This window comes from Panthera onca, chromosome A1 (assembly GCF_046562875.1).
Source record: "Panthera onca isolate mPanOnc1 chromosome A1, mPanOnc1 haplotype 2, whole genome shotgun sequence".
NCBI lineage: Eukaryota > Metazoa > Chordata > Mammalia > Carnivora > Felidae > Panthera > Panthera onca.
In genome coordinates this window covers 115,237,400-115,264,892 of record NC_138339.1, presented here as the reverse complement: position 1 = coordinate 115,264,892, position 27,493 = coordinate 115,237,400, and the positions used below count along the sequence as shown (strand labels likewise).

General features: G+C 38.0%; 1 protein-coding gene across 5 annotated transcripts in view; it reads left to right on the top strand.

The window, feature by feature from the left end:
* The first annotated feature begins 13,180 nt into the window (after positions 1–13,180).
* DDX4 (DEAD-box helicase 4) overlaps positions 13,181–27,493 on the top strand; it is an 82,297-nt gene continuing 67,984 nt past the window's right edge. For all 5 annotated transcript variants that reach the window (XM_078449775.2, XM_078449773.2, XM_078449771.2 and 2 more), the window contains exons 1-3: positions 13,181–13,287; positions 14,045–14,140; positions 23,060–23,120. In XM_078449775.2, the coding sequence (XP_078305901.1) occupies positions 14,069–14,140; positions 23,060–23,120 (133 nt within the window). In that variant the 5' untranslated portion in view covers positions 13,181–13,287; positions 14,045–14,068. The remainder of the gene's footprint in view (positions 13,288–14,044; positions 14,141–23,059; positions 23,121–27,493) is intronic.

The window sequence follows — 27,493 nt, the reverse complement described above, 5'->3', positions numbered from 1 at the left end:
CATCCAGCGCTTGATTTGGGCTTGGGTCTTTTCTCATGTTCTTGGGATCTGACCTTGCATTGGGCTCTGCACTGACAGTGTGTATCCTGCTTAGGATCCTCTCTCTCCTCTCTCTCTCTCCCACCTCCTGCACTTTCTCTCTCTCTCTCTCAAAATAAATAAATAAACATTAAAAAAATAAAAGAAAAGAATTTTAAGGATTTTTTAAATGTATATTTAATTTTGAGAGAGCATGTGCATGGGGGGACAGAGAGAGGAAGAGAAAGAGAGAGAGAGAGAGAGAGAGAGAGAGAGAGAGAGAGAGACACTCCCAAGGAGGCTCTGCACTGTCAGCACAGAACCTTATGTGAGGTTTGAACTCACGAGCTGTGAGATCATGACCTGAGCCTAAACCAAGAGTCAGGTGCTCAACCAACTGAGCCACCCAGGTGCCACAAAAGAAAAAAAAAATTTTTTTTAAGTTTTATTATTTTTTCATCTTTATGTAGTCACACTATATAAAATTATTGCTTCTGGATTTTGATTGCTTCTGGATAGGTAGAATGTTTTTCCAAGTATAGAGGAATTCACTAGTGTTTTCTTCTAGTATTTGCATGGTTTTATTGTTTGTTTTTTAATTTTTTTATATGTAATTTATTGTCAAATTGGTTTCCATACAACTGTCAGTACTCATCCCAGCAGGTGCCCTCCTCAATGCCCATCAGCCACTTTCCCCTCTCCCCCACCCCCCATCAACCCTCAGTTTGTTCTCAGTTTTTAAGAGTCTCTTATGGTTTGCCTCCTTCCCTCTCTGTAACTTTTTTTATTCCCCTTCCCTTCCCCCCTGGTCTTCTGTTGAGTTTTCTCAGGATCCACATATGAGTGAAAACATACGGTATCTGTCTTTCTCTTCCTGACTTATTTCACTTAGCATCACACTCTCCAGTTCCATCCATGTTGCTACAAAAGGCCATATTTCATTCCTTCCCATTGCCACGTAGTACTCCATTGTATATATAAACCACAATTTCTTTATCCATTCGTCAGTTGATGCACATTTAGGCTCTTTCTGTAATTTGGCTATTGTTGAGAGTGCTGCTATAAACATTGGGATAAAAGTGTCCCTATGCATCAGCACTCCTGTATCCCTTGGGTAAATTCCTAGCAGTGCTATTGCTGGGTCATAGGGTAGGTCTATTTTTAATTTTTTGAGGAACCTTCACACTGTTTTCCAGAGAGGTTCCGCCAGTTTGCATTCCCACCAACAGTGCAAGAGGGTTCCCGTTTCTCCACATCCTCTCCAGCATGTATAGTCTCCTGATTTGTTCATTTTGGCCACTCTGACTGGCGTGAGGTGATATCTGAGTGTGGTTTCGATTTGTATTTCCCTGATGAGGAGCGACGTTGAGCATCTTTTCATGTGCATGTTGGCCATCTGGATGTCTTCTTGAGAGAAGTGTCTATTCATGTTTTCTGCCCATTTCTTCACTGGATTATTTGTTTTTTGGGTGTGGAGTTTGATGAGCTCTTTATAGACTTTGGATATTAGCCCTTTGTCTGATATGTCATTTGCAAATATCTTTTCCCATTCCGTTGGTTGCCTTTTAGTTTTGTTGATTGTTTCCTTTGCTGTGCAGGAGCTCTTTATCTTCATGAGGTCCCAATAGTTCATTTTTGCTTTTAATTCCCTTGCCTTTGGGGATGTGTCAAGTAAGAAATTGCTACGGCTGAGGTCAGAGAGGTCTTTTCCTGCTTTCTCCTCTAGGGTTTTGGTGGTTTCCTGTCTCACATTCAGGTCCTTTATCCATTTTGAGTTTATTTTTGTGAATGGTATAAGAAAGTGGTCCAGGTTCATTCTTCTGCATGTTGCTGTCCAGTTCTCCCAGCACCATTTGTTAAAGAGACTGTCTTTTTTCCTGCTTTGTCAAAGGTTAGTTGGCCATACATTTGCGGGTCCAGTTATGGGGTCTGTATTCTATTCCATTGGTCTATGTGTCTGTTTTTGTGCCAATACCATGCTGTCTTGATGATTACAGCTTTGTAGTAGAGGCTAAAGTCTGGGATTGTGATGCCTCCTGCTTTGGTCTTCTTCTTCAAAATGACTTTGGCTATTCGGGGCCTTTTGTGGTTCCATATGAATTTGAGGATTGCTTGTTCTATCTTTGAGATGGATGCTGGTGCTATTTTGATTGGGATTACATTGAATGTGTAGATTGCTTTGGGTAGTATTGACATTTTAACAATATTTATTCTTCCAATCCATGAGCACGGAATGTTTTTCCATTTCTTTGTATCTTCTTCAATCTCCTTCATAAGCTTTCTATAGTTTTCAGCATACAGATCTTTTACATCTTTCGTTAGGTTTATTCCTAGGTATTTTATGATTCTTGATGCAATTGTGAATGGGATCAGTTTCTTTATTTGTCTTTCTGTTGCCTCAGTGTATAAGAATGCAGCTGATTTCTGTACATTAATTTTGTATCCTGTGACTTTGCTGAATTCATGTATCAATTTTAGCAGACTTTTGGTGGAGTCTATTGGGTTTTCCATGTATAGTATCATGTCATCTGCAGAAAGTGAAAGCTTGACTTCATCTTTGCCAATTTTGATGCCCTTGATTTCCTTTTGTTGTCTGATTGCTGATGCTAACACTTCCAACACTATGTTAAACAACAGCGGTGAGAGTGGGCATCCCTTTTGTGTTCCTGATCTGGGGGGTGGGGGAAGCTCTCAGTTTTCCCCCATTGAGGATGATATTAGCTGTGGGATTTTCATAAATGGCTTTTGTGATGTTTAAGTATGTTCCTTCTATCCCAACTTTCTTGAGGGTTTTTATTAAGAAAGGATGCTGAATTTTGTCAAATACTATTTCTGCATTGATTGACAGGATCCTATGGTTCTTATCTTTTCTTTTATTAATGTGATGTATCACATTGATTTGTGAATATTGAACCAGCCCTGCAACCTAGGAATGAATCCCACTTGATCATGGTGAATAATTCTTTTTATATGCTGTTGAATTCGATTTGCTACTGTCTTGTTGAGTATTTTTGCATCCATATTCATTAGGGATATTGGCCTATAGTTCTCTTTTTTTTGCTGGGTCTCTGTCTGGTTTGGGAATCAAACTAATTCTGGTTTCATAGAATGAGTCTGGAAGTTTTCCTTCCCTTTCTATTTTTTGGAACAGCTTGAGAAGGATAGGTATTATCTCTGCTTTAAATGTCTGGTAGAATTCCCCAGGGAAGCCATCTGGTCCTGGAATCTTATTTGTAGGGAGATTTTTGATAATCGATTCAATTTCTTCACTGGTTATGGGTCTGTTCAAGTTTTCAATTTCTTCCTGTTTGAGTTTTGGAAGTGTGTGGGTGCTTAGGAATTTATCCATTTCTTCCAGGTTGTCCAGGTTGTTGGCATATAATTTTTCATAGTATCCCCTGATAATTGCTTGTATTTCTGAAGGATTGGTTGTAGTAATTCCATTTTCATTCATGATTTTATCTATTTGGGTCATCTCCCTTTTCTTTTTGAGGAGCCTTGCTAGAGGTTTATCAATTTTGTTTATTTTTTCAAAAAACCAACTCTTGGTTTCGTTGATCTGCTCTACAGTTTTTTTAGATTCTATATTGTTTACTTCTGCTCTGATCTTTATTATTTCTCTTCTTCTGCTGGGTTTGGAGTATCTTTGCTATGCTGCTTCTATTTCCTTCAGGTGTGCTTTTAGATTCTGTATTTCAGATTTTTCTTGTTTCTTGAAATAGGCCCGGGGTGCAATGTATTTTCCTCTCAGGACTGCCTTTGCTGCACCCCAAAGCATTTGGATTGTCGTATTTTCATTTTAATTTGTTTCCATAGATTTTTTAATTTCTTCTCTAATTGCCTGGTTGACCCATTCATTCTTTAGTAGGGTGTTCTGTAACCTCCATGCTTTTGGAGGTTTTCTAGACTTTTTTCCTGGCTGATTTAAAGTTTCATAGCATTGTGGTCTGAAAGTGTGCATGGTATGATCTCAATTCTTTTATACTTGTTAAGGGCTGTTTTGTGACCCAGTATGTGATCTATCTTGGAGAATGTTCCATATGCACTTGAGAAGAAAATATATTCTGTCACTTTGGGATGCAGAGTTCTAAATATATCTGTCAAGTCCATCTGGTGCAATATATCATTCAGGCCCCTTGTTTCTTTATTGATCCTGTGTCTGGATGATCTATCCATTATTGTAAGTGGAATATTAAAGTCTCTTGCAATTACCACATTCTTATCAATAAGATTGCTTATGTTTGTGACTAAGCGTTTCATATATTTTGGGGCTTTGAATTTGGTGCATAAACATTTATAATTGTTAGCTCATCCTGATGGATTGACCCTGTAATTATTATATAATGCCCTTCTTCATCTCTTGTTACAGCCTTTAATTTAAAGTCTAGTTTGGGGGCGCCTGGGTGGCTTAGTTGGTTGGGCGTCCGACTTCGGCTCAGGTCACGATCTCGCTGTCCATGAGTTCGAGCCCCGCGTCGGGCTCTGGGCTGATGGCTCAGAGCCTGGAGCCTGCTTCCGATTCTGTGTCTCCCTCTCTCTCTGCCCCTCCCCTGTTCATGCTCTGTCTCTGTCTCAAAAATAAATTAAAAAACGTTAAAAAAATTAAAAAAAAAAAAGTCTAGTTTGTCTAAGTATGGTTACTCCAGCTTTCTTCTGACTTCCAGTAGCATGATAGATAGTTCTCCATCCCCTCACTTTCAATCTGAAGTTGTCCTCAGGTCTAAAATGAGTCTCTTGTAGACAGCAAATAGATGGGTCTTGTTTTTGTTTTTATCAATTCTGATACCCTATGTCTTTTGGTTGGAGCATTTAGTCCATTTACATTCAGTGTTATTATTGAAAGATATGGGTTTAGAATCATGGTGATGTCTGTAGGTTTCATTCTTGTAGTGGTGTCTCTGGTACTTTGTGGTCCTTGCAACATTTCACTCACAGAATTCCCCTTAGGATCTCTTGTAGGGCTGGTTTAGTGGTGATGAATTCCTTTAGTCTTTGTTTGGGAAAACCTTTATCTCTCCTTCTATTCTGAATGACAGACTTGCTAGGTAAAGGATTCTCAGCTGCATATTTTTTCTGTTCATCACATTGAAGAATCCTGCCATTCCTTCCTGGCTTGCCAAGTTTCAGTAGATAGGTCTGCTACTACCCTTATGAGTCTACCTTTGTATGTCAAGGCCCATTTATCCCTAGCTGTTTTCAGAATTCTTTCTTTATTCTTGTATTTTGCCAGGTTCACTGTGATATGTTGTGCAGAAGATCGATTCAAGTTATGTCTAAAGGGAGTTCTCTGTGCCTCTTGGATGTCAATGCCTGTTTCCTTCCCCAGATCAGGGAAGTTCTCAGCTATGATTTGTTCAAGTACATCTTCAGCCCCTTTCTCTGTCTCTTCTTCTGGAATTCCTATGGTACGGATATTGTTCTGTTTGATTGCATCACTTAGTTCTCTAATTCTCCCCTTGTACTCCTGGATTTTTTTATTTCTCTTTTTCTCAGCTTCCTCTTTTTCCATAATTTTATCTACTAATTCACCTATTGTCTCCTCTGCCTCTTCAATCCATGCTGTGGCTGCCTTCATTTTATTTTGCACCTCATTTATAGCATTTTTTAATTCATCACTATTTTTTAGTCCCTTGATCTCTGTAGCAATAGATTCTCTGCTGTCCTCTTTGCTTTTTTCAAGCCCAGTGATTAATTTTATGACTGTTATTCTAAATTATTGTTCCATTATATTGCTTAAATCGGTTTTGATCAATTCATTAGCTTTCGCTACTTCCCGGAATTTCTTTTGAGGAGAATTCTTCCGTTTCATCATTTTGGCTAATTTTTTGTCCCTTGTGCATTTTAAAAGCTTGTTGTGTGCTCTGCACCTGCAAGCACTGCTATATTAGAGGAGGGTCATACACTGTCCAGGGCCTGGCCCTTCAGGAGGTGTTTTTTTGGAGATGGTTACTTGCTCTCTGTTGTTGTGACTTTGGTTAGTTTATTACCCTACTCGTAGTAATATTTTGGACCCTCCACCAGGTGTGCTTTGATTTGTTCCTTGGAGTAGCCCTGTAAAGGAAAACCTATAGACAAACAGGAGACAAAAACACACAAACACACAAACAAATAACACAAATAAACAAAAACAGAAAAGTAAAGACTAAAAACAAAAAACCCATAAACACCGACTACAAGTAAAGAAGAGGGTGGAGGTGGTGCTGATGGAAGAGCACATACAAAGAGAGAAAAAATAAACATTGATTAGGCAGAGAGACTAAAAGTCTTAATCCAGAGAGAGAGAAAGAAAAATAAAGACAGAGGTGGGGAAAATGGAATGAAGATAAAGTTACCCAGACAGAGAAACTATATGGGTTGATTATTCCAGAGAGAGAGAAAGGATTATAAAGAAGGAGGTATAACCAGCCTAGGGGAGGGAAGAGATAAGGAGGAGAAATGGGGGGCAGGGAGAATATATCTATATATCCAGAATTGACCTAGAGTTAATCTAGGCAATGCTGCATAGCATGTCGGGAGTAGCTGTCTGCAGGGTCTGTGCTGCTCCAGTGGATACGCAGTTACCCAGTGCAAAGGGGCGTGGTTTGGTGTAATCCGGGCACACCTCCTCTATGGGCCTCAGGGTGTGATCCCTGAGGCCCAGCCTTGGTGATGGTGGTGGTCGGGGGGAATGGTGATCCCCTAGTCGCTTCTCCAGGGACCTGGACCGGTGGACTCAGTTTGAGTGTACTCACTATGCCGCGGAAGCAGATAGGGCGGTCTTTCTCTCTCTACCAACTTCCCTGACCTACGCTTGGCTAGGATTCAAAGTCCTGCTCCCTGTGCTCTGGCACTGGGGAAGTGCCTCTCAGTGTGGTGATATGTGGTCCGGACTGGTCTTGTCTGTGCTGCCGCACTTCAGGGAGGACACCAGTCTGTTTGCTGCAGGTCTCCTACTGCATACTGAGAGCCACCACCCTTGCAGTGAGTCCCGGGTGGCAGACACAGGCAGGCTTTGACTTTTCCCATAGCACTCCAGGGAGACCGGCTGCCTTTTCTTCCTACAAACTGCGCCCTCGGCCCAGCCACTGCGCCCTGGGGTGGCAGACGCAGGCAGGTTCTGTACTAATGTGCAGCCCTCCAGGGAAGGAACCACTTTCTCCAACTACGGACTGAGCCCCTGACCTACCACCCCACCCAGGGCTGGCTCCCCTCCTCCCCATGTGCGTGAAAAGGGAGCCGGCTCCAGTCCAAAGAAAGCCCTGCAGTTAGAGATTGGATCCCTCTCAGTCTCAGTCTGAGGTCTTTCTCCTGTTCAGCTATGGTCCTACACTTCCCTAGCTGCCCTTTCTCTTCCCTTTGTCTCTCCACAGAAGGGGGTCACTCCCCTCTGTGCCCATGTGACCTTTTTTTTTTTATCTCCCCCAGTTTGCAGTTACCCACCTATCTTTTTCCCAGCTTTCCCATTTTCTTCCTAGTAGATTCAGTTTGTTTTCCTCCCAGGCTCTGGTGTTCAAAGTCCTTTGGCTTCCGCATTTCTTTGTTTGAGAGATGTGGGAAGTATGGATTTCCCCTACTTCTCAGCCAGGTTAGCCAACTCTGGTTTTATTGTTTTCACATATGAATTTCTTATCCTGTTATATCGTATGAAGAACAGATCGAATTTTATATCTTTCTATATGGTTATCCAGTTATATTGAAAATATTTTTGTAAAGAAGTAGTCAACAGTGTCAAAGACTAATAAAAGACCTGTTAACTTAAGAATTGAAAACTGTCAGTCAGTTTTAGAAACAAGGAGGTCAGTGTTGCTATTGACCTTGGCAATATTGGTAAAGCAGTGGGGTAAAAGCCAGAATCCAATGGGTTCAGGAATGAAAGGTGGGGAAGTAGAAAAATCAAGTACAGACAATTACTGTAGGTCCTGAATTAATAGTCTTTTCATTAGGCACCATATAAAAGATTCACAATTCTAAAACATAGATTTCAGGGAAAAATATTTTCAGTAAAATCTTTTTGTAAGTCAGTGACCAAGTAGGACAACAGAAACCATTACAAATATGTAAATAGAAGGAATTAGAAAATTGTGCCTTATGTGGATGTATGCAGCCCTGCAGTGCATGGCGTGGTAAGTAGTATGTAGGCTGAGGTCAGCTCCTTCTTGCCTCTTGGCTTGGGGCCTTTGTGTAGGGCCTAATCGTCTCAACTATAGCTGGTTAGCCCCATTTTACAGACAGAGTGATTAAATAACTTGCCCAAGTTCACATAGTTATTAAATGGACAAGTAGAAATTATCAATAGTGACTTCATAGTCAACTGCTATTAATTTCTTCCTCCCTGCTTGAAAGCTCAAAGTCTTTAGTCTTAGTAGGGGTAGGTAGAAAGAGATTTCTCCCTGATCAAGTTTCATTGATTGGACCTGGTCACTACTTCTCTCTCTTTTTTTAAAATATAATTTATTGTCAAATTAGCTTCTATACAACACTCAGTGCTCATCTCAAGTTGTCACTACTTCTCTTGAGGTGAAATACTTCTCTCTTTTATATCGAGGAAGATTTACAGTGATGACATTCACAAATTGTGTTTCCTTTGCCATTTGGGATACAGAAAAGCCAACTTTCTTTGTTAAGTACAGCTAACATCTAGTGGGAATGGGAAGGGCTAGACTTTGGTAGTACTATGCTTTCCTCGTGACTGTTTACCAACTTCCATTATTCACTGGTGAAACACTGTTTTGCAGTGAAGGGCCAAGAAGACCCTTTAGTCTTAGGAAGGATTGCACAAGGTACACAGTATTTGACTTGTATTATTCACTCACTTTTAGCTCTCCTTAAATACACTTGTAAAACTACTTAGGGACTACTGATATGTCATCTAGGAGGTCTGGTTGATTGCAGTCAGGAACTTTCAGGAATGCTATTTAAATAAGACTGGTTTCTAAACCAGAATCTCAAAATGTATTCATTCGTAATGGGGAGCAATTAAGGCTTATATGTCTTATCCACTGCACCTCCTTTCTTAGTATTGAAATACTTGGGGAAGTTGAACTATTATTTAGGAAGTTGCTAAGTGAGCATAGAATCAGAACAGGTTATGATGAAATATATTTACCTCACAATAGAGAAAATCTGTCTAGTTACCAGTCCCCATATCCAAAGTCTTTCCCATTTGCACCAATGTTTCCCAAACTTCAGTCCTTTGAATACCACCTTCATGATTTTTGCTGTTCCTGCATACCATTTATATTTACTTTTTCTTTAATTGAATAAACTTTTTTGAGCTTAACTATTTAGTGTCATTCTAAGCAATTATAGTTCTGAAATCCTGCGTTTGTTATGATTCTTAGTTATCTAAAATATTAAAATAAATATTACTTTAAAATGAAAATTGTCCATGAATTGCCTACAATCAGTGGTATGTGTACCACACATTGGTAAATAGTCCCTTAATCATTATTGGGAAAATAGAGATTTTCATGTCTTTGAACTCTGCTGGGGTATGCTGAAAACCCCTCTTTGGTGACTTTTTTCCTTAGATGTGTTACTAGCACCATAGTATCTTGGAGACACTGTAAACCTCCCCCCCCCATCTATTTACAGAGCTCCAACCATACCATTCATTAAAAAAAAATCTTTTTTATGTTTATGTGCATAGTAAGAGATTCTCAAGTATTCTCAGTACCTATGAATGAACATCTATTCTCCCCCATTTGAGGTGACCAATTTTTAGCCTACTGGAAGATTAAAAGAAAAATTTAACAGTCTTGACATGATATTAGGCACAGTTTACATCAATTGAAAAATCATTATTTGAGTAACGTGGAGATAATATTGAAAACATAAGAAGTCTAAGATATCAATTCTCTTTATCTACATTACTTTGGAAAATGTAATGCCTCTTTCTAAAGTGTAAAGTGTCTTAACTGCAAACTTTGATTCTAAACTATGAAACATTTTTGAGGAAACTCATCCTACCTTATTATATGGGATGTACAGAATTTGGATAAACTCTATATAAACTTTACAGTGAATCTTCTATGACAGAAATCTTAAGATTTTAGATTTTTTTAAGTCCAAAGCAGGGCTTGAACTCACGATTCTGAGATCAAGACCTGAGCTGAGATTAAAAGTTGGATGCCCGATCAACTGAGCTACCCAGGCACTCCCACAAATCTTAAGGTTTTATATTCCATTAGCCATGCCATTCTCTTCCCTAGACTTCTCCTTGAGAAATTGGCTAATTTTACTTGTAGCACTTAGCATAATACCTGGCACACACTAGGTATTCAGTTAAAGCCTATTTAATCACTAAATGAATTCCTGCATTTTCCCTATGTTGCAATTTATTACCATCACTAATTTAAGATTTGTCAGAGAGAACCTGAATATAAAACATACAGGTCTCCTCCAGTATTTGAAAGTGCAGTGTTCTTATGAAACCTTTCATAAGTCACAATGGTGTCAAATGAAGAAACAATTACCATTAATTTATATGAAAAAGTTTTTGAGACTTCTCAGACAAAATATATGACCTGTCTTAGACTTTTCTGATACTTGAGGACACATCTTGCTAACAGATACCAAAACAAATTGAGATGCTCATAGACACACTTCAAAGCTATAGTGGCTTGATGCTGACATGCTTAGTTCTTGGGGAAGGAGCTTAGTGTCACTCGCTGCTCCAGGTCATGCTACTTCTATAAGGCATCACTGCAGAAAAACACTGAATGCTATTTTTGCTTTTGCTTTTTTGTAAAAGCAGAAATCCTCCTTGGATTTTTCTGTTAGTGAAAACACTGCAGAAAAACACTGAATGCTATTTTTGCTTTTGCTTTTTTGTAAAAGCAGAAATCCTCCTTGGATTTTTCTGTTAGTGAAAAAAGGCCCTAATGTAAGTCTTTTATAAAAGCAAAGTAGCAGAATGTGAGCTTTCAAAACATGGGAGATACCCATACTGGCTTTACTTTCTTGGCACACACATCACAGAGCAAGTATTTACTTAATTGTGTTTGTCTTTTTTTCACTGTTTCTGTTCAGTTTTTGAATTATATTATTTTCATCCATTGCTTATTTTTTCTTTCCTTAATATTAAACTTTAGTTTTCATTATAATTTACTTTTTCTTAACCAAAGCTAGCTCTCAAAAATTATATAGAATTTTTCATATAGAAGAGTTTCATTGCAATACCTGAAAGCAATAACAATCTGTTCTAGGACTGAATGGCAGAGATTGTTGACTAAGTGTTTTCTTTAACCCAGAGAAAATGAAAACACTAATTCATAAAGATGTATGCACCTCTCTGTTTATTGCAGCATTATTAAAGTAGCCAAGATATGGAAACAACCTAAGTGTCCAATGATAGACAAATGGATGATGATGATAGATCATCAGATGATAGGACTTACATCTGAAACTAATGTAACAGTGTGTGTCAACAACATACAAATTTTAAAAAGTTATTTTCTTTAACTCTGTTCTGAAAAAAATTATTTTAGAAAATATGTCCAAGTTTTCTATATGTAAAACAGAATCTACTTGGTTATCATTCATCTACACAATTTAAAACCTTACTCTTTTCACTTAATATTTTCCCATGACACAAAAAGTTTTGAAAGAATACATTCAATTCAAAGTGAGTTAAAATACCTCAAGGACCCCTGTTTACAGAATCAGAATGCCAGGAGTATTGGTGGCTCTCCCATACACGTGCAGCAATTTAAGGTACTTGCCTCTTAAAGGGCATGGTGTGAAAATCTAGTTTAAAATTAGAAATTGTTGGGGTGCCTGAGTGGCTCAGTTGTTTAAGTGTCTGACTCTTGGTTTCTGCTCAGGTCATGATCTCGTGGTTGTGAGATCAAGCACTGAGTCAGGCTCCATGCTGAGTGTGGAGCTTGCTTGGGATTTTCTCTCTCCTTCTCTCTCTGCCCTCCCCCTCTCAAAATAAATAAATAAACATTAAAAAATAGAGATTATTAAAAGTGACAGATAAAATATATTCTGGCTTGATCTTTGTGCTTTGAGTTTTGAAGCAGGCTCCAGGCTCTGAGCTGTCAGCACAGAGCCTGATATGAGTCTCAAACCCAGAAACCATGAGATCAAGACCTGTGCTGAAGCCGGATGCTTAACTGACTGAGCCACCCAGGTGCCCCTGATCTTTGTTAACAATAATCTTTTAAAAACAATTCACGTTGAAAATAGTGCTAACTAGATAAATAATGACATATTCTTGATGAAGACACAGAAACAATAATGGTGGTTCTAAAGATGAAAGAAGTTCAACCCGCAAATTGCCTAATCCTCTATGCCCGAGTGTCAGACTATCACGAAAATAAAAAAATGGAAACAATACTTCTAAAGCAGTTGGTTGTTATACTTTTTGGTTGAAGGGAAAATATTGAGAAATTTCCTTTACTTTTTTGTGAGGCAAAACAAGAATATCTGATTGGTCAGAGCATTAAGCATGGAAATGATCCTTGGTCACTCTTAGGTTTGGCTAGTACCCCTAGGGATGCGAATTGGTGGGCCACAAATCCAAGCCTTGATGAATGAACCTACTCCAGCACAATTTCCTTCCTTTTGCATCAGAGGGCATCTCTTTCCTGAAGAGAAGCACCCTCAACTCTATAGGAAAGGGTAAGTTTTTTTTTTTTGTTTTTTTTTTTTTTTTTACAACATCCTGGATGAGGCAGGACAGAGCCTCATCCTAGCTGTCATGGGGAGGAAACGGAAACGTGCCAGCTCCACAGTCCTTAGCCACATGCTGAGGCAGCAGGAATCCCCCAGTTGTGAAGCAAGCACCTCAGAAATAAAGAACCAGAGGGACCAACGGCCAGGGACTACAGCAAGAAAACAGGAAGATCAAGTCAAAGAGGTTGGAGGCAGGGCATTACTCATCTTCCCTTTTATTTTTGGTATTATAAAAAGGGGCTGTGCATCTTTGGCTTGCACAGAGAAAATCTAGGGCATCTCCACATTGAGGACCACCCCCGCCCCAAGAATCTAGAGACGAGTGGCTCACGGCCAGCCTTATACCCCCAGGCCTAACGGGCCACTGTGTGAAAAAGAGAGCGGGTCTGGCTTTAGCGACCTCAAATGCGAACAAATAGGGAACGCACGGCTGGAGATGGGGCGGGGCAACGCCGGTGGTCTGAGCGCTGATTGGCTGGAGGCACTCGTCGCCTGGTGCCATTTGTTGTTGAAGCTGCGCACCTGACGCAGTCAGCTGCGTCCTGCACGTGCAGCCGTTTAAGCGGCGTCGCCGCCTGAGAGGACCCCGGGAGAGCAAGCAGCAGAGAGGTGAGTGGCCTGGCGACTTTTTTCCTGGCGTGGGTCTCCACTGGCCCCTGTGGGTTTCCCGGTAGTCAGAGTTTAGGCTAGATGAAGAACTGTTGGGGCAGGTGGGCCTTGGAGCCGTCCTTTGGGGCTTTTTCTTTACTTACCAGTGTAAGTCTTAAAGCCCGGCTGACGCCTGTAGGGCGTAGAGGCCTGTAGAGGAGGTAAAGAAGCATCTTTGCCCAGTTTGTGTGGTGTTTTCTCCGAACAAGAGTGGCTGTAGTATCATTTGTGTACAAATGCCCCTTAGAGTAACTAGTTGTCCATTGTTGAAAGGATTTGGGCCACCTAACTCGTGACCCCTACCCCGCCAAGCTTGAAGGCCTTGACCCTGGCTCCCTCTCTCCCAGTAAACTATCAAAACCTACAAACCAAACATCTTTACTTTTGAAGGGAGGTGTGCAAAGAGAGAAACATTGAGTAGTAGTTGAGAAATTTCCCTTACCCTTAATATCCAGTAAGCTGTTTGGGAGACCCTTGAAAGGAGAGGATAAAGTCAGTAAACAGATTTTGGAGAAAGGCCCAGTAGGGACATTGTGGTTGCAAGAGTGGTTAAGTAGTTCAACTCATTTTTAAAGATAAAAAATAAGGGGATCTTTGGGGAAGATCAGCTAGTTCAGTAGTTTTGGGAGGTGTATGTGAAATTGTGACAGTTCATGTTGTTAAGTATATGATTCTGATCTAATAGAGGCCAAATGTACGTTTTTTTAAAAAAATTTAGATAAAAATAGAACTGGAAGCCACCATGGGAGATGAAGATTGGGAAGCGGAAATAATCAAACCTCATATGTCTTCCTATGTTCCTGTATTTGAGAAGGTAGTAAAATTTAAAGTTTGTGGTTATTAAACACTACAGATTTTATTGAAGTTGAAAATCACTGTGGTGGGAAAGTTCTAGATTACAGTCCGGTGGAGTGTGCTGTGCTTACCTCCATCTGATTGTTATTAACTGCCTTAGGGGCAATGAAGAGGAGGCACTCTAAGCCTCAAATGGAATAAAATAGTATGAGGTAATTTGATAATTAACTAAAATATGTGTAGTGATATTATTGACAATTTAAATGTCAGTGATTGAGGACTTACTGTGGGTGGAAGCAGGCTGGTACAAATATGGTTGAACATGTTTGACAGACACTTGTATTGAAAACTGAAAAATACAGTTTGGTGTTGGGTGATATTTTGAATTCTATAAATTGGTTTCCTACAAGTAGGATGCGTATGTTAGGCTGATTGAGATGGTGTCATCACTTGGCTCTTCAAATGTGCAAATCATCAGATCTTTTTCCTTAGTGGCATTTGGAGAGTTATATTGTAATTCAAAAGAACAGGACTTGGAATAGCTTTTTGGGTTTCAGTTCTGATTTGAAAGTTGACTTAAAAAAACAACAACTCTACTTTAGAAGTTAATATATATTTTTTTAATGTTCATTTTTGAGAGAGAGAGAGAGAAACATAGTGTGAGCGGGGGAAGGACAGAAGGAGAGGGGGGGAAATAGAATCCGAAGCAGGCTCCAGGCTTTGAGCTGCCAACATGGGGCTCGAACTCACGAACCATGAGATCATGGCCTAAGCTAAGATCATGACCTGAGTCGAAGTCGGATGTTTAACTGACTGAGCTACCCATGTGCCCCTAGAAGTTAATATATTTTAAAGGATTGTTTTTGCACAAGTGTTATTTATTTGAAAATGTCTCAAAAGTTGGTATTCTTTTCTTTTCTTTCTTTTTTTTTTTTTTTTTGAAGTTCATGTGTTCACTTTGAGAGAGACAGAAACATCATGAGCAGGGAAGGGGCAGAGAGAGAGGGAATCAGAATTCCAAGCAGACTCTGCACTGTCAGCATGGAGCCCGCTGAGGGGCTCAAACCCATGAAACCTTGAGATCATGACCTGAGCCAAAACCAACAGTCAGTTGCTTAAATGACTGAGCCACTTAGGCACCACTATATCGTTTTCTTCTGGAATTTCCAGTTTGCATTTATGTTGGTCACTTTTTACAAACACTTCATTATTTCAAGAGATATCTTAATGGAAGTTCTATCACATAAAAATATATGTAATCCTTTATTTCTCTTAATTGGATTTGATTTGTATATAAAGTTTATTTCAAAATACTGAAGATTTTTGGGTGAGGGTGTCAAAATACTCAAGATCTTAATCTGAATTTATCGTGGTTTTTTTTTTTTTTTTTTGGAGCTTACTTGAGAAAGACATCTTTTGTGTGTTAGTTTTTTTATAGTCCTGTGCCTCATAAAAAAAATTTTTTTTTTTTACAATATTGGGAAAAGAGAAAAAGTACTTAACAATCATGTTTATTAGCACATTCTTGTAAATTTTTATTAAATTTTCTTCCCCCCACAAATGATAGTACATAATAATATTTTTGATTCCAGCCTTTTCACTCTTGAGCACTATTCCATATTACTACTAACTTCCTAAAAATAATTTCTTAAGGTTGCATAGTACTTCAAGGAATGGATCTACTGTAATATAATTTTCTGTTGGCGGGAATTTAAGATGTTATCTTTTCACTGTAATGTCATGAATATCTACAGCTTATATATATTTTTTTTAATTTGGGAGTATTTTTTATTTTTTATTATTTATTTATTTATTTATTTATTTATTTTTTTAAACAAGATGCATCAACTGTGCTGAGGTGTTGAGTAGAAAGAGAACTGGGAATTTGTCCTTTGGTGAACTACAAGTTGTTGATGACCTTGAGAGAGATGCCCTTTTTTTAATTTTTTTTTTTTTTCAACATTTTTTTTTTTATTTTTTTTATTTTTTTTTATTATTTATTTTTGGGACAGAGAGAGACAGAGCATGAACGGGGGAGGGGCAGAGAGAGAGGGAGACACAGAATCGGAAACAGGCTCCAGGCTCCGAGCCATCAGCCCAGAGCCCGACGCGGGGCTCGAACTCACGGACCGCGAGATCGTGACCTGGCTGAAGTCGGACGCTTAACCGACTGCGCCACCCAGGCGCCCCGGGAGTATTTTTTAAAAAATGGAATTACTTAAAGGATATTTTATGGTTCTTTTTACCCCAGTTCTCAGTAAATTTATTATATTACAAAGTTTAGTTCACAGATACAGACTTTTTCATTTGAACTTAGTCATTTAATTTTGTTTCTTCTTAGTCTGAGATTTTTTTCTTCATTAAGCATTCTTCAAATAGTACATTAGACTCAATCATGTTGTACTTGTTTATTGAATAAGCTGTCTGAAATTGAGGGTGGTTGACTGTCAGATCTTTCAGACTTACCTTTTTGGAAATATTTGTGCTATTTAGTAACATACCTTGTTTAATATTACGAATACTAAATTAAATGTTAATACTAACTTTACCTTATGATTCTTAATATTTATGTGGGGCCAATTTGTAAATTTTTTGTATTTGTCTGCAAACTTAATTCCTGATGCTGTTGAGCAATTAGCTATCTGGCCTAGTTGACTTGGAGGAACATGGTGCAATCAATGCCTTTGTCTGCCTTGGTTGAATAAAGAGTACAGAAAGTGAAGATGATTATATGATATATACATGTGGGAGAGATCTGAGGTCTTTTATTTTGCCTAGTTTCATTTAAAGGCACCATTTTGATTGGTAGTTCTGAATTTCTATTTCAATTTTTTTTAAGTTTATTGATGTTGAGAGAGAGAGAGAGGGAGAGAGCATGAGTGGGGAGGTCTGGAGAGAGAATCCCAAGCAGGCTCCATACTGTCAGTGCAGAGCCTGACAAGGGGTTCAAACACATACTGCTGAGATTACGACCTGAGCCGAAATCAAGAGTCAAATGCTTAACTGAGCCACTCAGGTGGCCCCCTGAATTTCTGTTTTAAGAGACAGCTGGGCTTTTTGTTTTTTAGAATTTGTCTTCACCCTGCAGCTGTCTTGGCTTAATCCATCTTAAACAATATGTGATCAGCCTTTTATGAAAACTTTCTAGGATTTTTATTTGGAGATTTAATTTTTACCCATTCTTATATGATTTTGTACTGATAGGCCACTGGGAAGTGTACTACTTGGGTGTAGACCAGTAAAAGATGTGAGGTTAGGAAGAATTTGATAATGCAGCAATTATGTAGTCCAGACATCTTAATTGTTAGGCATTTGCATATTTCATGTAAGCTTGTTGGAATGAGTTTTGGAGTGGTGGGTATGGTGAATGTAACAGGGTATTGGATTTGCTTACTAGCTGTGTAATGAATGCTTCTTGTTAGAGGACCATGGGAGTAGGTCTACATAGTGATTGCCTCCATCTGTCTCCCTTTTTGGTGGCACATTTCAGAAGTCAGATACTCTTGTGATTAAAGTAGAAATAGTGTGAGATAATTGGTCCACCCACAATACAATTTTGTTAAGTAGTAGTAGCAAAGTTTGTAATAATTAGGTAAGAAAATAAAGTTCGGGGCTTCTCTGTTCATACTATGATTCTGAAGTAGTGAGAAGAAATGTGGCCCTTGAACATCATTGTATTTGCAGACCTAAGGAAGCTGAACTGCTAGAGCCTTAAGAAGATTTTAAGCAATTTCTGCCTACAATTATCACTGAGATGTAGGAGGATATTGTGTCTTCTACTAGAAAGCCGGGATATTATTATATGCTAAATAAGAGCAACTTGTGGAAGCTGGTCAAAATGGTCATCCAAATAAAATGGCCATCCAGATAAAAGTGGCAGGCTTGGAGGAAGGAGCTCTGATGACTCATAATCAAAATCTAAACAATTAAGTCTAGAGTAGAGTGATGAAAAGATACGAGAAAGCTGAGGAGAAGGCTAAAGAGATTGCAAAGGTGGCAGAGATGTTGGTGGAACAGGTCTGGAGAATAGAGAAAACTGAATCCTCTTGAAGAAGAATCATCAATTTACAGCCAACAGATTCTAGTCAACTGATAGAGATTCGGTGACACCAGAGAGAAACTGAAACTAGAGAGCCTTTTGTTTTTTTTCTCTGTCTATACACTATTATCATTTATAGTAGGTTTCTCTCATAGTGTGTGGGAGATGTTTTCACTATAAGTTTTGATTGTGAAATGTTTGGGGGAAAGAACTTTTATTTGGAAAATGCTCTCAGATACAAAAATTAGGGCCTACATTGTAAGCTCTTAGAACAGTCACATTTGTTCCTGGCTTTGGTTGTTTTTTCTAAATTTTGAGGTGTTTGCTTTTTCTTGTGTGACATGCTAGCTATCTAGAACCTTAGATCTGTGTGTGATACATGAGACTCAAGAGTTGGAGTTTTTCAGCCCTGGAGGTACTGAAGTAACTGCAGTAATTTTAGATGTCTCCATGTAGCAGTTGTCAAAGAAAGGACCAGGCTTCAACTGTGGATGTGAATGGGGCTGATCTGGCCAGGACTCATCAATCAGAAGAAGGGATGGAGGATAATATTGTCTGTATTTTGGGACTTTAATTTCTGTATCAGATCAAAGAAGGAGAAATAATTTGTTTGAAATTTAAATTTTATGTGACACTGTCTGATATAACCTGTCTGGTCATTTTATTTGGACAACCTATCTCAGCTCTATTTGACATGGAACCTAAAATAGGAAATGAGATCTTGGTACTTTGTATAAATTGATACATTCTTAGGCATTTCAGGGGATTCTGAATATAAAGTGAAAGATATATTTGCTAAGGAATTTAAGGGGCTGGGGGAAGAAAACATGGAATTGTCTATATTGGACCCCAAATTGGACAGGGAGGAGGCATCTCCAAGGTTCATAAATTGTCCAGCTATAAATTCATTTGAATAGCAGCTCTGACAAGTCATTGAGATCAAAACCTTACTATGTTGGTGGAAATATTCATTTGCTTGAAAAAGACCTTTAAAAGAAAACAACCTTTAAAGGGTGTGATATTTCATAATTGAAAATATTAAGAGTACATAGAAGGTCAAAAGAAATGTGTTTACCAGAATGAGAATGAATTATTTGTAGCTGTGTGTGAGAATCCTTATGTGTAAAATATTTTGAAATTTCTGATTTCTCTGCTCTGTCTTCCCATGGCCTTGGTTAACTTCTTTTGCCTCTCATAAGGACATTTGTAGTGACATTTAAGGTCTACACAGATAATCGAGTAATCTCTTCTTTTTCAGAATCTGTAATTATATCTGCATTCTTTTTCCAAATAAGGTAATGTGGGTGGCCATATTTCATCCTACTACATGTAGTGTGGCTAAAGCACTGTAAGATGAAACAAGAGTGGTAGAAAATGAAGTCAGAGAGGGAAAGGGAAAAGCAAAGGGAGAGGGGCCTGAAGGTAGTTGTGAGCTTAGTTAGTAGGACTGGCTTGACTGGGTGTGGGGAGTGAAAGAGAGTAATCAAGGTTGATGTCTAGTTTTTTTAAATTTTATTATTTTATTTAATTTAAGTATAATTGATACACAATATTAGTTTTGGGTGTACAGTGATTTGACAAGTTTGTATGTTAAGGTATGCTGATGATAGTGTAGCTACCATCTGTAAACCATACAATGCTGTTTCAGTATCATTGACTGTATTGCTTGTGTTGTACCATAGACTTCTTTTAAGTTTAAGCAACTGGATAGAAGATGGTTCCATTTGCTGAAGTGGGGAATCTCCGAAAAAATGTATAAGCTTGGGAGGGGTAAAAACAAAGAATGCTAGCTTTGTTGTGTTCAATTTGGGATGGCTATGAAAACATAAAAGTAAAGTAGCTTTTATGCATTAGTTGCTTAGAAGAGGGATCAGGGATATAGATATAAATGTGGTAATTATCAGGGCGCCTGGGTGGCTCAGTCGGTTGAGCGTCCGACTTCAGCTCAGGTCATGATCTCGCGGTCTGTGACTTAGAGCCCTGCGTCGGGCTCTGTGCTGACAGCTCAGAGCCTGGAGCCTCTTTCGGATTCTGTGTCTCCCTTTCTCTCTGGCCCTCCCCCGCTTATGCTCGCTTGCTCTCGCTCTCTCTCTCTCTGTCAAAAATAAACATTAAAATAAATGTGGTAATTATCTGTATATTAATGGGATTTTTAAAATTTATTAAAAAGATTTTTTTTAATGTCTATTTTTGAGAGAGAGCAAGACAGCTGTGAGCAGAGGAGGAGCAGAGAGAGACAGACACAGAGGATCCCAAGCGGGCTCTGTGCACTAACCATGAGATCGTGACCTGAGCTGAAACCAAGAGTTGGACAGTTAACTGATTGAGCCGCCCAGGTGTCCCTGTGTGTTAATGGGATTTAAAGCTACCAGACTAGGTAAAGATACATAGTGTAAAACAGACTTAGAGGGCTTGACCCTGGATAGTCCAACTTGAGAGGTCCAGTATAAGAGGAGCTGGCAAAAGGAGACTGAGGAGGAAGTAGCCACTGGAGCAAGAAAGAAAACTAGAGAATTGTGGGTTCCTTAAGCCAAGAGGAGAATGTTATAAAGAGGAAGGAAATAGTCTGTCATTTCAAATGCTGCTGAGAGCTCTGGTAGAATGAAAGATAAAAGTAGTAATTTTATTACATAATTTCCTTATTAAAAGCATTTTCAGTGTAGAATGAGGATGGAAGCTAAACTGGAGTAGATTTAAGGAAAAAAGGGATATGAAAAAGTAGAGGCAGCAACTAACTGTAGACATTTTGTTTTAAGAGAGAGAAGTACTGCAGTAGCAGAAGGGAGTATGAAGGTAATTTATTTTTAAGGTAATGAAAAAGGTTAAGAATCTTTAATGATGTTTTGTTTCAGAATTTGCCTTGGAATTTTTAAATTTCGTGTATGTGGAATATTAAATTCCACAGCCTGAAGGTCATCTAATAATAATTTTTAAGTTATTGACTGCCGAAGTGTCTCATTACCTTTATTAGCTTTATATCACTTAAATAAAACCAGACCTTTTTTGGATTCTAGTCACTTGATAATACTTTGGCCACTAGGAAAAAAAAGTCTTTAGAATTGCACTTTAAAGATAGAAAACTAGATCATTCTTGTTTTAATGTCTATGGTAATTGTAAATTAGAACTTTATACTGTAGTAATTACCAAAATCCCAAAAGTATTTGCCTTTCTGTTCTTAATAACTCAGAGAATAATTGGGTGGCTCTTGGGCTTTATAAAAGTAGTTTTAAAAGTCATTTAGTGTCTTTTGTGAAAGAAATTTTAGAAAATAAGTATTACTGAGGCACCTGGGTGGTCAACAGTTAAGTGGCTGACTTCAGCTCAGGTCCTGATCTCACAGTTCATGAGTTCAAGCCCAGCATCAGGCTCTGTGCTGACACCTCAGAGCCTGGAGCCTGCTTCAGATTATGTGTCTCCCTCTCTCTCTGCCCCTACCCTGCTCATGCTTTGTCTCTCCCTCTCAAAAAAAAAAAAAAAAAAAAAAAAAAAAAAAAAAAGAGTAAGTAAACATTGAAAAATTAAAAAAAAAAGAAGTACTACTTTTGCACTCTTTTGACTTATTTAAAGGAACTTAGGTAAAGAAATATTATGTCTGTTCTAAAGTAGCCAGTTAATTAAGGTATCATCTTAAGTTTTAGGACACCTTTCATTTTTAAAGTATTGAATTCTGCTTTTCATGTGCAAGAATTTGAGACCTCTCTTCTGTAAGTTTTGTCCTAAGTAGAGGTAGCTTATATGAGGGGAAATTAAGTTGTCAGTTAATGATTATAAGAGCACCCTAGGAGTTAAGGTGAGAAAAAGGTTACTCAAGTTTTTGTTAACACAGAGATACACTAAGAAATATTGGAAGTTTCCCAAATTAACTTGACTTTTAGCTATTGGTTTTATAACAAAAGTTGAATTTTCTGAGCCCAATAGAAATGCAAGTTCATCACTGGAAATGTAATACATATATATTAATTGCAAATACATAGTTTTTGAGACTAAGGTAGGGAAAATGGGACAGGTAGTATTTGAGAACATCATCGACATTTCAGCTGTTGCTGTGAAAAGTTTGATTAAAGTTAATGATGCATATTCTGATCCAGTAGCTAACATGAACCGCTTTGTTGTATTTATACTGCATTTGCATTGTACATATATAGGTATATTGTTTTTAGTGCATCAGTGACCTTTTATTTTAGAGTGAATTCATTTTAAAAAATTGTGAACATGTTAATTTGTTTCCCTTTATAGAAACAAAGTTGAAGTTTTAAAAATAAATTCCTGTAGTACTTTACTGTAGAAACTATTGTCCACTGCTCTCCTCTGTGCTCTACTTTATTCTGTGCATTGTTAATGAGTATACTGTAAAATACAGAACTTTTAAAAATGTATATTGGCAGGCATTGATTTATTCATGTGTTATTTTGGTCAGATTTTATATAATAATAGTACTTAATTATACTTTTCAAGTATATGGGTGAGTAAACTTTTAAGTCAGATGTCAGCAAACTCTTTCCATAAAGGGCTAAATAGTAAATAGTTTAGACTTCACAGAATTTAGGATCTCTGTTGCAACTTCGGTATCCTGGTGGGAAAGCAGCCATAGACATTTCTAGATAAATGAGGATGGCTATGTTCCAATATAACTTTATTTACAGAAACAAGTGACTGACTGGTTTTGGCTCATAGCTATAGTTTGCTGATCAATGTTTTAAGTGGTATATTAATATGCTATACGTTTAGTATTAAAGTGAAGAGGTTTTGGAATAATTAAGGAATGAGTGGCGTAGAAAATCTTAGAGCCTGTTACTGTTTTGTTTGGAACAAAGTCCAGTTGTTAAAATTTTCTAGCATTGGTGATGACACATTCTTATTTTCAAAGTAGAAAATGAGTCTTTTCTTCCTGTTAACAGGAGAGGTATTCTTCTGGAGCAAATGGAGACACTTTTAACAGGACTCCAGCTTCATCATCAGGTATGTGTTGAGGCAAAAAGATGGATCCTTTTCTAGGTTAAAGGCTTCACCTAGTGAATAAGGAGCAGACTAGTAGACATCTTATAAATAGTGTTTGTTAGATTTCTGTGAGAATTCATTCTGTTTGGATGTTTTTAATGAGGGCCACTTCCAGCTAGAGGAAGCAAGAGAGGAGAGAGTATAGTGATATAGACCATAGTGCTTTAATATTATTTGGTTTTGTAGGTTTCCTGTAAATCCTTTGCCCAACTTGGAAGTTGTATATTTGTCTTTCATACCACTAGAGAATTGTCAGGGTTCCTGACATATGGAAGTAGGATATGGGATTATTAGGTTGTTGTTTGTTTTTACAATGTAAATATTAAATATTTAATATGTAATATTAACACTACAAGCAATGGGTCAGTTAAGAAATCAAATGGCAAATCAAAATATGTTTCAAAACAAAAGAAAAAGAAAACATAATATTCCAAAACCTATGGGATGCACCAAAAGCAGATGTTAGAGTGAAACTTAAGTTATAAATGCTTGTATTAAAAAAAGTTGGGGCGCCTGGGTGGCTCAGTAGGTTGAGCATCCGACCTCGGCTCAGGTCATGATTCCACAGTCCATGAGTTCGAGCCCTGTGTCGGGCTCTGTGTTGACAGCTCGGAGGCTGGAGCCTGCTTCAGATTCTGTGTCTCCCTCTCTCTGACCCTTCCCTGTTCATGCTCTGTCTCTGTTTCAAAAATAAATACACGTTAAAAAAAAAAAAAGTTAAACAACTTAACATGACACTGCAGAGAGCTAGAAAAAGAATAAACTTAGCTGAAACTTAGTAGAGGAAGGAAATAACAAAAAACATAGAATAAACAGTTACATAACATTAAAAGTAATGACCAGTTTTTCAAAAAAAATCCCTGCAAAATTGGCAATGTTTTAATTCTATTAACTAGGGAAAAAAGACTCAAAATTGAAAAGAAATGGAAGAGAAGACGGTAGATAACCACAGAAATACATAGTGTGATAACAGATTATTATATACATTTAAATACAAATCAGATAATTTAGGAAAATAAAACAGATAATTCCTAAAAACACACCAGTTACCATGATTGAATCATGAATCTTGAATCCAAGAAATAGGAAATCTTCTTAGACCAATAAAAAGAATGAAGCTGAATTAAGAATCAAAACTCCAGCATGGAAAAGCCCAAGACCTTATAGTTATATTGGTAAATTCTACCAAATATTAAAAAAAATTAATGATACTCTTTATCAAAGTTTTACAAATAATGGAATAGAGGGAACACTTTCAGAATCATTCCATGAAACCAGTACTACCCTGATACCAAAACAGGATAAAAACAATACAAGAACAAAATCTAGTTTGTCCCATGTAAGTATTGATACTCCAGCTTTCTTTCCTTTGACATCCATTTGCGTGATAAATGTTCCTCCATTCCCTCATTTTGACCTGCAGGTGTCTTTAGGTCTAAAATGAGTCTCAGAGCACCTGGTTGGCTCAGTTTATTAAGTGCTAGACTCTTGATTTTGGTTCCGGTCATGATCTCAAAATTGATGAGATCAATCCCACCTACCATAATGTGCGCTGACAGCATGGAGCTTGTTTGGGATTCTCCCTCTCCCTCTCTCTCTGCCCCTCCCTCCTCATGCTCTCTCAGAGTAAATAAACGCTAAAAAAATAAAATGAGTATCTTGTAGGCTATAAGGTTGTTGAAGTAAGTTGCAGTAGTAGTGACCTGTCAGGGTAATTGTTTAATCCTGGGAAGCCATCAAGATATCATGAGTTTTGGGGTGTCTGGGTGGCTCAGTCAGTTAAGTGTCTGACTTGATTTTGGCCTAGGTCAGGCTGTGTACTGAGTGTGGATCATGCTTAAGATTCTCTCTTTCCTGAGGCACCTGGGTGGCTTAGTTAAGCATCTGACGGTTGGTTTTGGCTCAGGTCATGGTATCACGGTTTGTGAGTTCGAGCCCCAAGTTGGGGTGCAGAGCCTGCTTGGGATTCTCTCTCACTCCCTTGCTCTCTGCCCCTCCCCCACTCATGCTGTCTCTGTCTCATAAGTAAATGAAAAGACTTAAAAAAAAGATATTCTCTCTCTCTCTCCCTCTTTCCCTCTTTCCCTCTTTCCCTCTGCCCCTGTCCCCTGCTTGCCTGCACTCTCTCTCTCTCAAATAACAAAATAAAAATTAAAAGCAAATTTTAATTCCCATGTTCACCTTAAGTTCAAAGTAATTATCTTGACAGAAGTTAAGAGATGCTTTTGCTGTTGTCAAGATGTATTTATTTTACATAAACTTTTAAAAGTAGTGGTTTAATATAGAATATTCAGATTAAGAAAAGTTGATGAAATTGCTGCCTGCTGAAACCCCAGCAGAAGGCTAACTTTGCTTCCATCCTATGAACTACTTACATGCATGTGTACTTGAAATATCCAGAAAAGACAAATAGGTAAAAGAATCTGTGTTTTATTTGCATAGATTACTATATCATCAGGAGAAACCTTATTCTTTCAGGTGCTGAAAACCAATTTTTGTAAAGGAATTAAAATTTAGATGTATATCAAAGTAGAACATTGTTTTGTGGTGAAATCTTGAAGAAGCTAGATTGAAACAGCCACCAACTTTAGCATTAGATCTCTGAATGTTTAGGCAAATGAAATGAAATCAGGTAATGAAAAATGCTATCTACAAGAAGGTAAGCATGCAATTTACAAGTATTTTTTGTAGCTCTTTTTTTTTCTTTAAAAAAAAATTTTTTTTTAACATTTATTTATTTTTGAGACAGAGAGAGACAGAGCATGAACGGGGGAGGGGCAGAGAGAGAGGGAGACACAGAATCGGAAGCAGGCTCCAGGCTCTGAGCCATCAGCCCAGAGCCTGATGCGGGGCTTGAACTCACGGACCGTGAGATCGTGACCTGAGCTGAAGTCGGACGCTCAACCGACTGAGCCACCCAGGCGCCCCATAGCTCTCTTTTTTTCATAGAAATAGATTTTTTATTATAGAAATGCATATGAAGCTAATGAATGTGTCTACGCCAATACCTAAATATGCGCTTGGAAAAAAAAAAAAACCCTTAAATGCAGGTACAAAGGAAGAAAGAAATGATCTGAAATTTTGGCCCCCAGATTAAGCCACCATTGGGAGTATGTTGACTGAGATGTTTTAGATTTTTGCATATATTCCTACATACATAACTATATTCCAATGGCATATTATATACACGTTTTTAAAAATTTTTTATTGAAGTATAGTTGACATACAATGTTAAATTAGTTTCACATATACACCATAGTGATTCTACAAGTTTATACATTGTTATGTTCACATCTGTCACCATACAATTCTATTGCAATACAATTTACTATATTTCCTATGCTGTGCCTTTTATTACTGTGACTTATTCATTCCATAACTGGAAAGCTTGTACACGTTCCTTTTTATCACAGCTATGTGTCTTGCTTTTCCTTTGTTTACCTACCGTCCACATCCTTTTAACAATCTTAAATAGAATCTTGTTAAAATGCATATTGCTTTTGGCGTGCCTGGGTGAATCACTTGGTTAAGTGGCAGACTTGGTTTTGCCCCAGGTAAAATCTCATGATTAGTGAGATCAAGCCCAGCCTCTGGCTCTCTGCTGACAGTGTGGAGCCGGCTTGGGATCCTCTCTCTCTCTCTCTCTTTCTCTCTCTCTCTCTCTGCCCCTTCCCAGCTCATGGTTTCTCTGTCAAAAAAAAAAAAAAAATGCATGTTGCTTTTAATGATAGTCATAGAAACCCTCCTAAGTCAACTATTATAATCTTATTCTTTGCAAAATTCAGTGGAAAAAATTCATGTTAACTGATTTTAAAATGTCACCTGGTAACTTCACACCTTACAATTGAAAACATTTAGTTCCCTTTCTCATTCATCATTTAACTCAGTATCTATCATGAGTATTTAGCCTTTCCCCTTCCCTCGTGCAACCTCCCTCACACTTCTTTCCTTTCCATTCTCCTAATAGTTACACTTTTTGCTTAAAAATCTAAATTCGTTTTTTATATCTGCATGGCTATGTATGCATCATTCTCATTTGAGACATACAATATGTTATGGTTACATTTCTTTGTTATTTTATACAGTATGCTCTGTTATGTTCTCTTCTGTTTTGGTTTTAGTAGACTTGCTGCTCTCTTGGCTCGCATCCCAAGAATTAATAACTTCACCTCTTCTTCATTCCTGTTCAGTTTTCCATGGATCCCATGTTTTCTCTGTCTTAATTTTTTTTCACCCCCCCCCCCCCTCACTTGGGTAGAGTCAGTTTTCTTTCATCTTGAGAAAGGAAGAATAGGACATAAATTTGAGATATTACAAGTGTCTTTACCTTCATG